This window comes from Pseudopodoces humilis, chromosome 1, assembly GCF_049639895.1.
Source record: "Pseudopodoces humilis isolate 2021_Gansu_Grassland_sample_001 chromosome 1, ASM4963989v1, whole genome shotgun sequence".
Classification (NCBI taxonomy): domain Eukaryota; kingdom Metazoa; phylum Chordata; class Aves; order Passeriformes; family Paridae; genus Pseudopodoces; species Pseudopodoces humilis.
In genome coordinates, this window is record NC_142200.1 from 39,206,185 (window position 1) to 39,222,092 (window position 15,908).

Consider the following 15,908-nt stretch of genomic DNA (forward strand, 5'->3'; position numbering starts at 1 on the left):
TAGTAGTAATATTCCACAGAATTAAGGTATTTCTGGTTAGATGCGTTAGGTTGCAGTATTGAAGAAAGATCCTTGAAGCCTACTTTTAGAGAGGATCTTACAAATGACATTAAGAAAGGTGTTAGTTGCGTTAAATTTAGCTTCAGTTTCTATTTTCATTTTCCTCTGATTTATGTGCTATAAAATACTCTGCTTTTGGGGTCTGCCACCTGGAGCAAGAGAGCATTTTTTGAGAGGGGCACTTGGAAAAAAAAAAAAGTGGAGGTAGAAGGCAGGTTTATAGAAGAAAACAAAATGAATTGTAAGGAATATTCTGCACTGGTCTTGTACCTTTGTCTATTATAGAGTTGCTTAAGTCCAGGTGAGGTAGGAAATCCCGCTCTGAAAGGTGGTATCAAGAAACTGAAGCATCTGAGAGGTAAACCTTAAGATTTGCGGTATGAAAATGAAGCACAATTTAATAACATGCTAATTTGCTCCAAAGTTGACTCCATCTCGAGAAGTAATAAAGGCATATTGGCCTTGAGGGGAGATGTTGCTCAGATAAGATATTTTTTGAATGAAGGATAGCACTTGAATCTTTTTAAACATGTCACAGACTTGTCAGCTTTTGCCTCAGATGAATTGCCCTTTCAACAGGCAGAAATTCTGTAGTGGTGTCTTATGAGACTCCTGACCCCGGAAGTTTGGGGTAACATTTATGACTCATATAGCAGACACTATTACCTGTAGTGTAGCCTCAGCACTTCTGCAGTAAGGGAAGTGAAACTTCTTTATCAGCAGCACACAGATGGTGATCACACAGAAGCATGTGAATGTCTAATAGCAGTATGGAAATGCAGGCACTGTGTGAACAGTCTTGCCTTGATCAGGTAATTCAGCTAGTTCTGTCTGCTTTCAGGCTTTAGCCCATTTTGATCTGGACATACCCACAGGGGGAAAAGAGTTTGGGCCTCTTGGTTCTGTCTGACCTGGCAGACGAAGCACTGATAAGTACTACATTTAGCATTTAGATGTGGAGCAGCACTTCCCTGGGAACAAAAAGCAAGACACCGTATACTGCTTGTATACGTAACGCTGCTGTTGTGGAAGGAAGTTTACGACACTGAGTTTAAAGGAAAGCCAGTACTTTGGCATAGTTCAGTTTAAATTGTATGGTGTTAAAGAAAAATTTATCAGTATCTCTGTTTGTTCAAGTTTAGTTTGTAATCCAGATTATAAAGGAAGTATGGGAAATGAGATGTCAGAAGCATGAGCGTGAACAATTAAGTTAATACAGAGGGAACTTAATAGCTAAAGTGAAGTTGATTAATGTCCCATTAAACCCAAACAGCATAAGTGTTGGTTTCTGTCTTTGTCCTGCTCTGAATGCCGTGATTCACTGTTTGGGTTTGTGAAGTTGGAAAGGATTGTACCATGAAACAATGGAACAGTCAGCATTGGGTAATTAGAAGCAGGGATTCTTTATTTAAGGGCAGAAATGGATGGTTACTGTAGCCATAGGATTATTTGTAGGATGCTGTGAAACCTGTGATGCCGGTGCTCTAATGGCAAAAGGAGTCTGTAAACAGAAATTAATTTCCTTTTAGGGATGTAACAGTGAGCAAGTTCTGAACTGAGACGCATCTCAATACTTGTAAACAGCATGTGTTGACAGTGTTGATCAACAACGACTTCAAAAGTAGTTAGTTGTGGAAGAGCTATTATTGTATAGGAAAAGATTGCAGTAATTGCATTGCAATGTAAATAGAGTGTAGATCAGTGAAATATATGTTACAACCAGCACAATGTATTCATGACTGGTTTTGGTGTTTTGTTAACTAATATGACAATATACATATTTTCAATTAATTATGGAAATTTTTTTATACTTTGTGCCATTCTTACATTTTTGTCATCTCATTTATTTTCTTTTATTTATGCCTACCTTATTCTGTCTGATCTGGCAGCTGTTACAGAAAATTTCAATTGTTCAGCTATATTTTTTTAATGGTATTACTGATAATTCATGGCAGTTGGTCATACAGACTTCTGTCCCATAGTGTGAAGGATCTCGTTTATATGATAGCATGAATCTAATGCTCCAAGTCATGGAGCACAAATAATCTGGGTGGATTAGTCATTTGTGGTTTTTTTTGATTATGTAGGTAGCAGCTCTGTCTTCAGTAGCTGTCAAATTGTTGTTGAACCTCTATTAAAACAAATGAAAATAATTTCAGCAACATAACACTAAAAGCCTTGAAACTTGTAACATTACATAAGAGTTTAAAGCTGAAAATAAATAAATAAAGCCTGATACTCTCCTAATGGCCTGTTGTGGTAATACAAACAGAGGAAGAAGGAAATGCGTATGGATATATTCTGTTGAAGCTTAATGGTGTGACTTTCACTCCAAGATTATGTTGAGAACTTCTGTTACTGCTGGATGATGATAATATTCTGGAATATTTGGAAAAATATTAAAGACTGATCTGTGATATGTAGCTGACCTTGCCTGTAATAGTCTGCAATAACCTGACCTTGGAAAGAAAAGAAACTTAGGCAACTGTTGTAGGTTTTCATGCATATCCTCTGTAACTTTGAGCACAGTCAGGCAGATGTTGTCCAGAGATGCAAGACTAGGGAGAGCTCTCATAATTAATTCTCTTCCAGTGTTGTGAAGACAGGCAGCTGGAGAGAGGAACTTGACATAGTTCCTGCTGAAGGGAAGAAGGGCTGCATCATGTCTTTGTTGGACATAGGTGAATCTGCAGGAGAGGTTGCTCTTTATTGCATGTATTCTCTGGAACCTTGTATACATCATTTCCTCTTCCTGAAGGCGTCCACTGAAGTTTGTAACAACCTTGAGAGTGGGTGAATTCAGTGGAATTTTGAAATTTTGTGAATTCTGGTTATTTCCCTTTGTTTCTGATAAAATGTCATGTGTGCATCTTGCATAGGAGTGAGGAGGGAGTGGATAAAAGGGAGGAAGATAATTCTTTTGTTTCACGACCATAAAATAATTTTTTCCTTTATTAAGGTTTTCAAGTGTGGGATGGAGTGTTTTTGATTTACCTCTAGTAGCATAGGTTATATGAAATGGTTTACATGTTCTAATGGTTTTCAGGCTTCACCAAGCCTATTTTTAGTAATGGATTATCACCCTTTATAGTGCCTGATCATCTTCTCAGAAAGCTTGCTAGGGCATTAACATGATAGAAATAATGTTTGCTTGCAGTTTGGAGTTTATGCACTTGCTTCACAGCCCTGAGCCCAACAGCTCACCCACATGTTCTTTGCCAAGGCTCCTTCTCTTTTGACTCTGCTACTTAACTGAGCACAGTTAAAATGAACTAGGGTAGCCTAAAAAGGTGGTTACCTTTGCTGATCTGGCTCATTTTGGTTGTAGTTTCCATTGCAGTTTAAAAAGCAGTTCTGGGAGAGGAAGCCCCTGGCAAAGATGCAGTGACAAGCAGCTGGGAATGGTGACATCTTCAGCTTATTTAAAAGAAAATAGAATAAATCTAAGACATGTTTTGAACATAGGTGAATGGCTTAGCAAAATAGGTTACCTTTCAGGTAGGAAAGGTGATACTGGTTCCTGAAGGAATCTGTGGGAGATAGCTGCTGGATAAGACTGTTCTTTCGATAGCAATAGCATGTGTACCTTTTAATGCTGGATTTTCTTAAGTAAATTGCGTTGTTAAGACTTTCTCTATTGCTCTCAGCATCACTGTATCAGCATTCTGCACCAGTTCCAAAAAATAATTTCAGTTAATGAAAAAGCAAGCCATTCTCTATAATGAACTAAATTTCTCTCCTTGTAAACACTCAAAAGTATGATTAACACTTACTTTAAACAAAAATGATGAGCAGAAGTATTCAGATGTATAACAGATCTGGGCACACTTATGACTGGATGGCATTGTTAATTAACAAAACTCCAAACAACTACCACATAATTATTCTTCTGGCATTTAACATACACTGATTTCTGTATTAGATGCAATTATGATCATAAAATCTTGACATTTTAGTAGTAATTGCATTCTGAATCTTTTCTTTGCAGATCGTCTCTGGCTTTGAACAGCCATGCTACTCTGTTGCCAAAAATCAAGTAAAGCGAATGTGTGCAGTTACCCTCCTCTTGAATTTGAAGGTGGTAGCTCTGAATATAATGCCTGAAGGTAATTCTTTGTCTGAAGTTAAAAAGTTAGAGACTCCTGATGTATGGCAGGTGCTGTCATAAATACTGTTGATCTTAATAATATTTCTTATTTCTATGCTTTAGTTAGGTTTAATGTTATGGTATGGATGGGTAAATGCTTGATTAAAATTTTTCTTTGCATGTGTGTGTGTATGCTTAGATGGAAATGAGTTTATTGGGTTTTTGTTTGTTTGTTTGTTTTGGGTTTTTTTTCCTATGTGGTCTGTGATGTTTGCTTGAAACATTATATTATTTAATACCTGGATCACAGTCACTAGTACCCTTTGGGAAAAGAAGGGTGTGTGCATGAGACTGGTCAATTCTGAAACATGGTCCAAAGAATTTATTAATAAAATAAGGAACTTTTAGCTTGTTCTTGGTGTTCAGCAGCTTTTACCTTTCTAATAACTTGGTTTATAGAGTATGTTCTTATTCAAAATGAAGCTGGTGGTACTGAGTACAGTAGAGTTCAGGTGTAAGAACAACAAAACTCTCTTCAGTTCCAATCATTTAACTGGTCCATTTTTATTTGATGCGCTTCTGTTTCTGAAGCCTTCTTGTGAAAATGCATGTTTTAACTAGGACTATAATTACTGCTTGAAAAGTGTGAGGATAGCTGCTCTCTAGTAAGCAAACTCTTACAACTTTATGAAATATTCTGATAAAACCTCTCCCCCTCCTTATATTAATGGCATGTTTGCTATATTTCTCTGTGGTTTATCAATTTTTCTATGTGAAGGCAAAGAGATAAATGCAAATTCAGACTAATTTTTGAGGCATGTGATTAGCTGCATGGACCCTGTATATGTGTCCTATTAACATTTCAAGGAAAAAGAGATGACTTATATTACCTGTGTAGTAATCTAATCCAAAAAGTCATATTTATAATGATATAAAAATATTGCTTAGTGGCTAAAACTTACAGCTTAACTTTTTTCTAATTCCTTCCACATAAAAATCTCAGGTAATTAGTGACTACAGTTCTTATATTTCTGCAGCAGCTTTGGTAGTGTGGTGGAAATTACTCATAAGCTTCCTAGCTCCTAAGGAGAAGACAAAAAGCCTCAGAAGTATGAAGTACTTCAGTGATAGAATCTCAAATTAAATCTCAGTGTTTTATGTGGCAGATTGAAGTTTTTTATCTGTCACATACACTGGAAAAACACGTGCACAGAGTTACTCGCCCAGGTTCTTGTAGGGCACAGGACTGAAAATGTGTGTTGACCTGCACGTTCTTGCTTGAATACTTCATGTTTGCTATCAGTAACAAACAAAGAAGCTACTGATTTAGCTAATGCTGATAACAGAAGAAAATATTTTTTAAAGCTATTACTTACTGTAGAGAAATACAAAAAGGAATTTTTCCTTTTTTTTTTCTTTTTTTTTTCTTTTGCCAGTGCTTCAATTTCTGAGGGCAAAAGCATCGATAAAGATAGCAATGAGCAGATAGCTTAGTAGCTGTAAGTTGAGGAATTATTAGATTGTGCTGCTGTTTGTAAAATCTAGAAAAGATGCCTGGAAATTACTGTCTGGGGCTTTAAAAAGGTATTTCATAATTGAGAAAAGCCAGGTAACGATCTGGGATGATGGTTTCTGCAATTGGAAGTCATATTTTGTTATTATTTTTCTAATTTAGTTTATTTTATTCTTCTCAGTGTATATTCTCATGTGTTCTCCTAACTGCCTGTATATGCAGATACTTACCTTGCCTGTGTTTCTGGCTAGAGAAACATCATCTCTGTATTTGGTAATGAATAAAGAACTGTGGAATGTGAGCACTGATGTATTCACACACTATCCATCTGAAAGAGTATTTTTGAAATCATGTGTCTTTTTCATAACTCCTGTGAAACTAACACTTGACATTTTTGTTTCAGTTTCTAAATGATTTTGGCAGTGGAAGTTACAAACTTCAGAGACCCAAAGAAATCATCATGAAGCTATATGTATTTTTGGTCAACACTGGAACTACCCTTACATTTGATACTGAACTTGCTGTACAAAAGTAAGAGAGTAAATAAACTGTGTATTATTTGCTTTAAATCAAAAAGTATGTATACTTTTATATACTAAGTATTTGACAGATGAAGATTAGGTTGGTTTTTTTAGTACGTAATTGTAGTTTTCCCATAGGTTTTCTGGTATTTGAGTGAATTTTGGTGGGTTTTTTACTTCTTTTTTTTTTTTTTTTTTGTGATTACCATTTTCAATGCCTTGCCAGGTGACTGTGTGTGTGATGCCCTGAAACAGTAGAGAAGTTATTTACTTTCTGGGACAGTGGCTGACCTGCTCCTTACTGAGTGTGGTGTCATGTTTGGTGCATTTTGAAAAAACTTTCAGAATTACTTCTGATCTTTTGTGCCCTTTTTTTGAGTAGTATTTTTACTTGGGATTTGTCTTTAAAAGACTTAACTTTTACTGTCTGGCATCATAGAGGGAGTTCTGCAAGTTGTTCTTTCTCTTGTCAGTACGTTCATCCTGAAGAAAATGTGTGCTCTGGGATGTTTTTAGGTTGGATGCTAAAGAATTGGCATGAAGATTTTGTCTCATGGCTAGATGGGTAAAAGTTGGTTTTCTGCTATGTTGTAAGGCTCCAAACTATTTTACCTGATTTTGTATGTAAGCCATGAACTTCTGAATGCCCAACTGCCTGAAGTGTGATCAGAATTAGAGGATTGTGGTTAAGTCCCAACAGATTTTCTCTGTATTTTTTTTTCACTGCATACTAAAAGCATCTTGGAGATGTATAGATGCTTTTTAGAGAGGTTTGTATTGTGTCCTTTTTCATTGTTCTCATGTACAGGACACCTTAGGAGTAGCAAGAGCCAAGCTCACCTACTGTCTTCATATTCTGTCAGTGATGAATGTGTTGCAGGAAAGATCTCTGCCATGGATTTTTTTTTTTTTTTTCACTGTTTCCTTTCTCCTGAATTCCTATTTGTAATTTTCATGACTGAAAAAAGACTGTCTCGACTGTTTTTGTGTGCTCTTCTCTAAAGCCAACTGACAGTCAGGCTGTTACTGAGGATGAAACTGTTTCAGCCATTCTGTTTCTACTGGGTCATTTACAGATGTGCCCTGTAAGCTGTCTGATACATTTAGATATTACATTTCTAAATCATGGTGAGTGAGGTGCAGCATCTAAGATGTCATGCCAGGCTCTTAATAATTTGTTTGGGCCTACTTTTTGCTCAGTTGGATTGTTCTTTGAGAAAGCTTTCCAACAAGCTGAACCGCACAAAATCAAAGGCTTCAGTTGAACAATGTAACTGCTCATTCTGTATATCTGTATGTGCAGACTGTTTCTTTCTAGTAAGACTAATTTTCTTGGGTTCTTCACCTGTCTCCTTGTACATGGACAGGCCAAGTTATCTTCTAAAGACTATAGAGGTGATAGGTGAATGATTACTGTACCACAGGTAGCAAGTACAAGCTTGTACTCATGAGGGGATTGTAATGAATTTATGATGTCATGCTTAATCATGGTTGTTTTAAATAACAGATATTTATGATCTTTTTCAAGTAACAGCAACACTGTTATGTTTCCTGACAGTTATATCAAAATTATTGATGCTTATTCACTTCATACTCTGAAGCTTTTTTTATACCTTTGCACTGGTGCTGGCGTAGTGTGTTGTGTTAGGTGGGGTCAGTAACTGTATCAGATCAGTAAATTCTTGTTTACTTTGCAGTTTAAAAGTGTCTTAATGACAGTCTAGAACTGTCTAAAATATGCAGTAATGTTAAGATGTCATCAACTAGAATTAAATGTGTGAGGCTAGTGAATTAAAACCAGAAATGGTCTATTGATATACTGTTTCTGTGTCAAAGTGTGTGGTGTTTATATTAATTTGTTGTATATATATTGTTAAATTTCCTGTTATTGTTAAGTGCTTTATGGTACTTCATGTACAGTAAATCAGTCAGAGTTTATTAAGTGGAATTGTGGTTATGTTATGAATAATGAAGTGTTTATAGTCTTGACTTCTAGGGCTTTAGCAAGTCAGCTGTTTGGTCACAAAGTATAAATTCAAGGAACACAATATGACTTTTACAGTTGTTATCCTAAATGCTTGGTGTGACATAATCCAGAATTTCAGCATGCTAACAGATCTTGGAAAAAATATTGCTGGTGGCTTATCAGCAGTGCAGAGGCTGGTTTATTTTAGCTGATAGGTTATTAACTGAATATGCAGAATGTAACACATCACAGCATTTATAAAACTTAGAAATATGTCATTGTACAGAATAAAAATATTTCTTTTAAAAATGTTCTGCTTTGATACAGACAAGTCAGCTGTGTCTCTTAAAGAAATACATAAAATTAGAGACATAAGTGATCTGGAGCATCATCTTTTTTTCCCATTTTTTTTCTTTTCAGTGTGGCTGATCTGAAACATGCAATTCAAACAAAGTATAAGATTGCCATTCAGCACCAAGTACTGGTTGTCAATGGAGGAGAGTGTATGGCACCAGACAGAAGAGTGTGTAGTTACAGTGCTGGAACAGTAAGTGCATGCTGCATTCTTAGCCTAAACTTTCATTTATAGGGGAAGAGAAAGATTCATTACTAAGGAATTTTTAAGTATTTTTCCATAGTGTGTTGTTTGCTGGATTTCTTTGATTTGAGAAACAGGTGTTGATATATTCAATGTCTTAAGTGTAAATTTTAACTTGTTCTCAAGACACACTACCCACATGAGGAAATAATTGATGATTCAACAGTAAGTTGCCTTTACTCAGTGGTTTCATTTCCTTTTTGAGTGTAGGACACCAACCCAATTTTTTTGTTCAACAAAGAAATGATCTTGTGTGAGCGTCCACCAGCTATCCCCAAAACCACGTTTTCAGCAGAGAATGAGATGGAATTGAAAGTAGAAGAATCTCTTATGATGCCTGCCGTGTTTCATACAGTAGCATCACGAACACAGCTTGCTGTGGTAAGTGGATTGTTACTGGATTTGCATACCAAAGGAAAGTATGTCAGAGGGAAAGCTTGATGTGAAATATGAAATAGTTTCTTCAAAAAAGGCAGTAAGAATGGTGTATTAATGATGATGTACTGTTCAGAGCCTTTGTCTCAGGGTTTCAGGGTAAATTTTGAAATGTGCTTGCTTCTTCAGCATGTTCAGAGCCTCTTTCAAAACTGTGGTGTGTGATGCCTTTTGGATGTGTACATTTGGAGTATTTGCAAAACAAAAGTGATCAGGTTGCTTTGGACCATGCCTTAATGCACTTCCTTCTTTTTTGTGTTCTCAGTCTGCCTCAACCTGAAATGAAAAAAGTAACTTTGAAAGCGTTGTTAACTCAAACAGAAAATTAACACTATAATTTTTAAAAGCATCTTTCCAAGCTTCTGTTACATTTGTTGTCTAAAACAACTGATGAGGAATTAATGAAACTTAGCTTTTTCCCAAAATTCAAGTTGCTTATTATTGAGTTCTGCCTATTAATTGCATATTGTATATATTTACTTGCAAACTGGTCAGAAGTCAAATTTGATTATTTCTGTGTTGTTTCAATAGGGAAAACTCACTCCCTGCAACATGGTCAGTAAGATACATGGTCAGTAAAAAACAGCTGCATGCTCAAGACACTGACATAATGCCTTCATTAGCTGGACTGATTACGTTTCTGTATTAAAAACTGATCTTGTTTTCTTCAAAAATTTTACATTTAAATGGATTAATTTTTTTCATATCTCTAAAGATTATTTAAGCTTCCAGGGGCTGGCAGCAGGAGAATAGTTATGTGGAATACTTCACACAAAATGAATTGTTTTTTGTCTTGGTAATAAAATTTCTTAGATTCAGTGACAACTGTAATGCAGTCAGGAAAAACATTTAGCACTTGAAGTGGCTGGGGTTTAAATACTGTACAGCATAATTTAGAGAAAAGTGTTAACTGTTGCATGTAGGGCAGGGTTATTGGTTTCCCTCTTGGCATCCCGGCCTGTCAGGAGGGGGAAAGTTCTCCTGAATAATGTGAAATAATGTGACCTTGACATAATGTCTGATTTAAGGCAAGGATTGAGAGGCGCTCTCTCCCCCACCTGTTGACAGTTAGAGCTGACTTTGTAAATCGGACCTTGAGTTATTAGGTATCTGTGAGTCATATGACTGTCATAGAGAAGAGGGGATATCGATGTGAATTCAGCTAAGGAGTAGGAGGTTTTAATTTGCTCTGAAGAGCGTGAGGGTTCTGATTTTACTGGCTAAAACAAAGTGCTTTAAAACCATTTTTTATGAAGTAATAAGAGAAGATTATAAAAGTAAGCAAGACTGATAGCTTCTAAATACTTCCCTTCATTATGAAGGGGGAGCTGTAGTAATTGCTACAGTCTTTGTGTTTGTGTTTTGTTGATGGTAATGGAAGTGAAAGGTGGTGATACTCAGTCTCATGTTTCTCACTGTTGTTTTATCTGGTTTGTCTATTCTGTGCCCTGTTTTCTGCTCTTAGATTTGTAATTTGGTTTTCAGTTTGGTAAAATTACTATACAGCAATGGAACATACTTAGTCCCTCTGGAGTTAGCTTTTTTTATTCCAAGGTTTTATAAAAAAATCTCCTATTTAGATTTGAAAAGAATTGTTGGTGCTGCCTAATCTTCCCCCTTTGATTCTAATGTTTGTATTAATATGCAGTTCATGCAAGTTTATTGCAGTGCTTGTATCTTTAAATATATTACTCAGATCTTTACTGTCTCATTCTGGTGGCAGGTCTATAATACTATTAATATTTAGCTACAGACTGGAAAGTTGATATAGAGACAGTGATTGTGAGTCGATTTGCAAGGAGAAAAGAAATCTTTCCATATTTAGTGTCACCTATTAGTAGTATTTCAGGAGTAGAGGGGATGAATTGTCTTTAAACATGGATCCAAGTGGACTGGAGGTACTGTTTTTAGCCTGCAGATTTATTTTCAGGAAGATGATTATTTGTTCCCCACTTCTGAGAATTCTTCCATGCTTATAAAATGGTTATAGTGACAGTATTTGTTTACTCATTAAAAACTTGGAAATTTATTTAAAGATTAGATAGATAGGTAGTAAAATTCTTTAATCTGATTCACCTTTACAGCCACAGTTAATTTCATCCAGATTCATAGGCTCTGTGTTAGGCTGTGAAAATGAATTGAGTACTTCTCTGGGATGTCAAGGGACTGACAAATCCATCTTCCGTGATTGAAAATTAGTAAATAGTCTGTTGTGATTTTTAAATGTACCAAGATGTGAAAACTGTATAAAGAAGTATTGCAGTATTGTACTGAAGTAGTTTTTCATGATGTCTGCTTGAAGATTATTAAACGGTAATTCAGAAGAAACTGAGGGAAGACTGGAATGTGGTTAGAGCATTAATCTTCTCCAAGGTTCACCATAAGCCTCTTGCTTGGGAGGAAGAAGGAACACAGGATATTAATCCTTCTCAAACGTAAGATCTGGGGAGAGTTAGAAAGGCTCTGAACCTCTGTGGTTGTGTGATTGATGGACTCAAAGCCACGCTGAGAGTATTGTATGGGAGAGTTCCCTCAAAATAGACATGAAAAATCCAAGCTTTGTCTTTTTATTAATTCAGGAGAAACAGTAACCTGCTTTACCAGAAAAGCAGAATGGCAGTACTTGATGATGGAGACGTTTTTGCCTGTTGTAATTTTTTAGAGCATTTTAATTAATTAAATTTGATTAATTAATATTTACCACTAGGAAAATAAAGGTTGCTTTCTAAATTATTGCTCATGTAAAGGTCTTACCTGCTCTTATCAACAAGAAGCAGTGATGTGTAAATATTAAAAGAATATTTGAATATTCTTTTATTTGATATATTTGATAGCTACTTGTTTTTATTTAATCTGGTATCTGCTCTGACCAGAGACTGTAGGATATGATCTTTAAAATCAGACTTGATATGAAGTTGCAAACATACAGTGATGTATGGACTCTAGTTTTTTTTCTTCTCAATAAAAGTAGTTCTAGAGTCTCCTTTAACAAGTACTTTTATGAATCCATGCCATTATGGCCTCTCCATCATTTTTTCTATTTCAATAATTGACCATTATTGACTTAAATTATGCTTTTTCTCTCTTTTTATTTTTCCTCCATAATCAGTTGTTACTACTCAGGTATAGTCATATATGACAAGAAGTCATATTTTAGTTCATAGTGGAGGTCCTGGCACTTTTATGACCTGTTGCATTATATATTTGTAGGATATAAGTATATGTAAAAGCAGCCATTTCCTCCCCCCCCCATCCCCCCCCAATTAATACTAATTTCTTTGAGTTACGTGTAGCCTTTTTTTTTAGATTCCCTTACTCCTAACCAAAAATTATTCCTCTGGGAATTTATCTCGTGTTTGGTTTTCTCTGGTACTGGGTTTGTCATATCAAGATACATCCATTTTCTGTTTCTTTCTGTTTTCATAATTTTAACATATATTACCGATTTTCTTAAGTTCCTTTTAATTACCTGTGATCTTATTATGTAGAATTCACAGCATAAAGACTAGGTAGCTTTAAAGAAGCTGCATCTGTTTTGTTCCCTTAACTTGTTCCTTTACCATTTAAACTAAAATTCCTGCCACAGGTTTTGTCATTTGCAATATGATGTCTTCATTTCTATGTTTTTTTAAAAAGCTCAGTTAAATCAACTTTCTTAAGCCTGCTTTCGTTTTATGTCTTAGCATTCTAGTTTCTTCTGGGCTAAAAACTTATATGTAAGATGTCTCTGCCTGAAGGGTTCCAGGTTGGTTTTTTTTATCAACTAGCCTGGTCTTCCACCTTTCTTGCAGTTGAGCAGTTCTTGCCTTGAATTGCAGTATGTGGACAATGAGGTGCATACAGTGTTTGCAGAAAGTTACGTGCACACCAGCTGAGAAGACAAGCTGTTCTCTACACAGTATGTTGTACAATAGGCTGTGTTGTGTAAATCTTGTGGTCTGTTAACATGACTACTTTAAATGATTTCTGGAACTTAGCCTTTAGGAAAGGATTTTTTTCTTTTTTTTTTTTCTTTTTTTTTTTTTTGTGATCTAAGTGAAGTTCCCATGTCATTTGTCTGAGAAGGATATTGAACTTTTTGTGAGTGGGTATGTTTCACATTTCATGGGATGCTGCTGCTGTCATGATCAAACTGTCAATTCCTGTCAGTTCTTCTTTGAGAAGTGGAAATGAGGATGAGAAACTGTGTGGTCATTTTATTTGGTTGTGTAAAACCATGTCTGTAGTCACAGTACATAGTCATAGATCATTCTCAGTTTAGTTTCAAACACTTCACATATTTAAGCCAAGAAGTATAGTCATGCTTCCTGAAAGCTGTGGCTCTACTATTTAGAGCAATGCTCTTTTCTACTAGAAAGTTGCTTTGAGACTCTCTGGAAATAATTACTTTAAAATATTAATGTTCTTCAAGGTGTGTAGTGTTTGAAATAATCGTGTGGCCAAATTAATTTTGGTGAAATTATGCTGCCAATAGTCAGACACACTTCTGGCTCCTCCAAAGAAGTCCAGATTTCTGTGTAATTCAAATTAGTGATCAGTCTCAGTCTTTTAAAGTAATTGAGCAGGGTGAAGTAAAATGGGTTTTAGTTTATCCTAAGGTCTAATGAAAGATTTAGTCTAAGATAGATCTTTCTAAATGCTACTCTAGCATTTTTTATTTTATCTTTGTAACCAGAAGGAAAAGAGTTGGGTATCTTTGAGTCAAGCTAGTGGAAGTTAACACTTACCTTGTACTGTGGTTTGACTCCCTGACTGTGGTGGTTCATGTCACTTCTCAGTGTGTTTTTAATGATAAGTTCTTTCACTTGACTTCTCCAAACCTGCTTATAATATCAGAGAGAACTAGTGAAAGCAGTACTGAAGAAAGTCATTAATCTGTGATTTGCAAGACTTACAAAACAACTCTTCATGTGCTATGCTGGTGAAATAAGTACTTTCTAAGTAGGAAATAAGTAATGGACTGTGTGGACAAATGTCTAAAGGATGTAGTCACCAAAAATAACCGATATTAAAGGAGAATGGAATAATCAGCTATCTACTGAAAGAAGTTGCCATGAAATATCAGTCTCTCTCAGAGTGAAGTCTAACTACAAGATTCAAAAACTGAGATCTTGAAGTGTATCTTAATCTAGTAGGTTCACTGATGTTACAGCTGTGTATGTATTAGAGATAGTGGTCTTGGTTGGTACTTTTGGTAAACAAGGTAACAGTTCCTTGTTGTGAAAGCATTTATCTGCTGTTACAGTGTATGAGTTTGTGGAATTTTACTTTCAAGAATCATTTTTATTGGTCTGAGGTTAATTTTTATGGTGATTGAAACCTGTAAGGAGTCCCTTTTACAGGGTTTCAGACACATGGCAATAGAGGACTTTGGTGGCTTATTTCCTTCCACCACAGGGTTCTAGAGAATGGAAAGAGCCCTGCATAGGTAAGTCCCAAGACCACTTAAGACAAACAGATCTTTGTCAGATTTTGCTCATTCAGATGAGCAGAATTATGACAGTGGGATGCAGAGACAGTCTTGAAATTGCTGAAAATGCAGTCTTTAAGTTGATCCTTAACACTTCACCAGTTAATTTCTGCTTTAGATAAAACTTACATTGTTGCTTCTACTGATTTTTGGTTGAAACCTAGAAAACTGAGTTATAATCAGAAGAATCACCTAAATTTAAGTTGCGATTATCAAAAGAAATAATTCAACTAAACACTGTTACAACACCCAGCCAAAGTTTAAATGCATTCTGGTGGCCTTGTGGATTTCTTGAAAAATTGGGTAGTGGAGATGTCTTTATTTGCTCTTCAACAACATAACAGCATGTGGGGGTTAGTCTGTGTCTCGGTACTCATGTTCTTGTAGAGGTGCTCTTTTAGGTCCTCATTCCAATGGTGCAGTGAGGCAGTTGGTGTTCTAGATATGCTGCTGTAGCCCAGTAGGATGAATGTAGCCCTACAAGGCAATTGAAGTTAACTTTTGTGCTCTATGAACCATTGGGTGTCTGCCAGTAAGACTTGAGTGCATCTGTGAATAGTCAGTGACAAAAGCAAGGCTGTTGTTTAGGCAGGCTTCATTTTCTGTGCTGGAGCTGGCAACCTTACTGAGAAGCATTAAAACATATGTTGGATTGCAAGCCTTTATTTCTGTGCCTGATATAATTCAGTTTTTAGGCTTTATTAATTTAACAAAAAGCTGCTTAATTCTTTCTTACATAGAGCCATATAGTTATATAAAATAAATTGGTCTAGATCCTTTTAAAGTAGCCTGAGATCTCTCACAAAAATGTTGTCTATGGAGGTAGATAGCAGGTAGGAAGAACAAGCCACAACACCGAAAGGTTTATTTCAGAAGTGGTGGCTAGATAAAAAAAAGTATATTTGTGTAGCTTTTAATTTCATAACTTTAAAGAAAGTAGTTAAGTTACAGAGATACTCCAAAGAAAGCAAAACAACCTCTCTGCTTTGTTTTCCTGCTGTGTGCTTTCACATTTTAAAAGCAGGATTGACTAAAACAAAACAAATGAAATACTGATTTAACATAGTGTTCTTCTTGTATGCACTAGTATCTGCTTAGTATAGTCTGACTGAAACAGTTCTGGCATGTGGACAAATAGTTACTCCATGTGGTTTGACCTTCATTAGAACCATCTGTTTGGAACCTCCTGGATTCAGAGTAATACTCTTTCCTATTTGAATGTAATGAGCTTATTTCATGATATGGCTTAAGAAACCAG

At 35.8% G+C, this 15,908-nt stretch overlaps 1 protein-coding gene across 2 annotated transcripts in view; it reads left to right on the forward strand.

Annotated features, from left to right (window-relative positions):
* RB1CC1 (RB1 inducible coiled-coil 1) overlaps positions 1–15,908 on the forward strand; it is a 70,061-nt gene that overhangs the window by 13,214 nt on the left and 40,939 nt on the right. For both annotated transcript variants that reach the window (XM_088053320.1, XM_088053322.1), the window contains exons 2-5: positions 4,049–4,166; positions 6,064–6,191; positions 8,568–8,694; positions 8,956–9,126. In XM_088053320.1, the coding sequence (XP_087909446.1) occupies positions 6,121–6,191; positions 8,568–8,694; positions 8,956–9,126 (369 nt within the window). In that variant the 5' untranslated portion in view covers positions 4,049–4,166; positions 6,064–6,120. The remainder of the gene's footprint in view (positions 1–4,048; positions 4,167–6,063; positions 6,192–8,567; positions 8,695–8,955; positions 9,127–15,908) is intronic.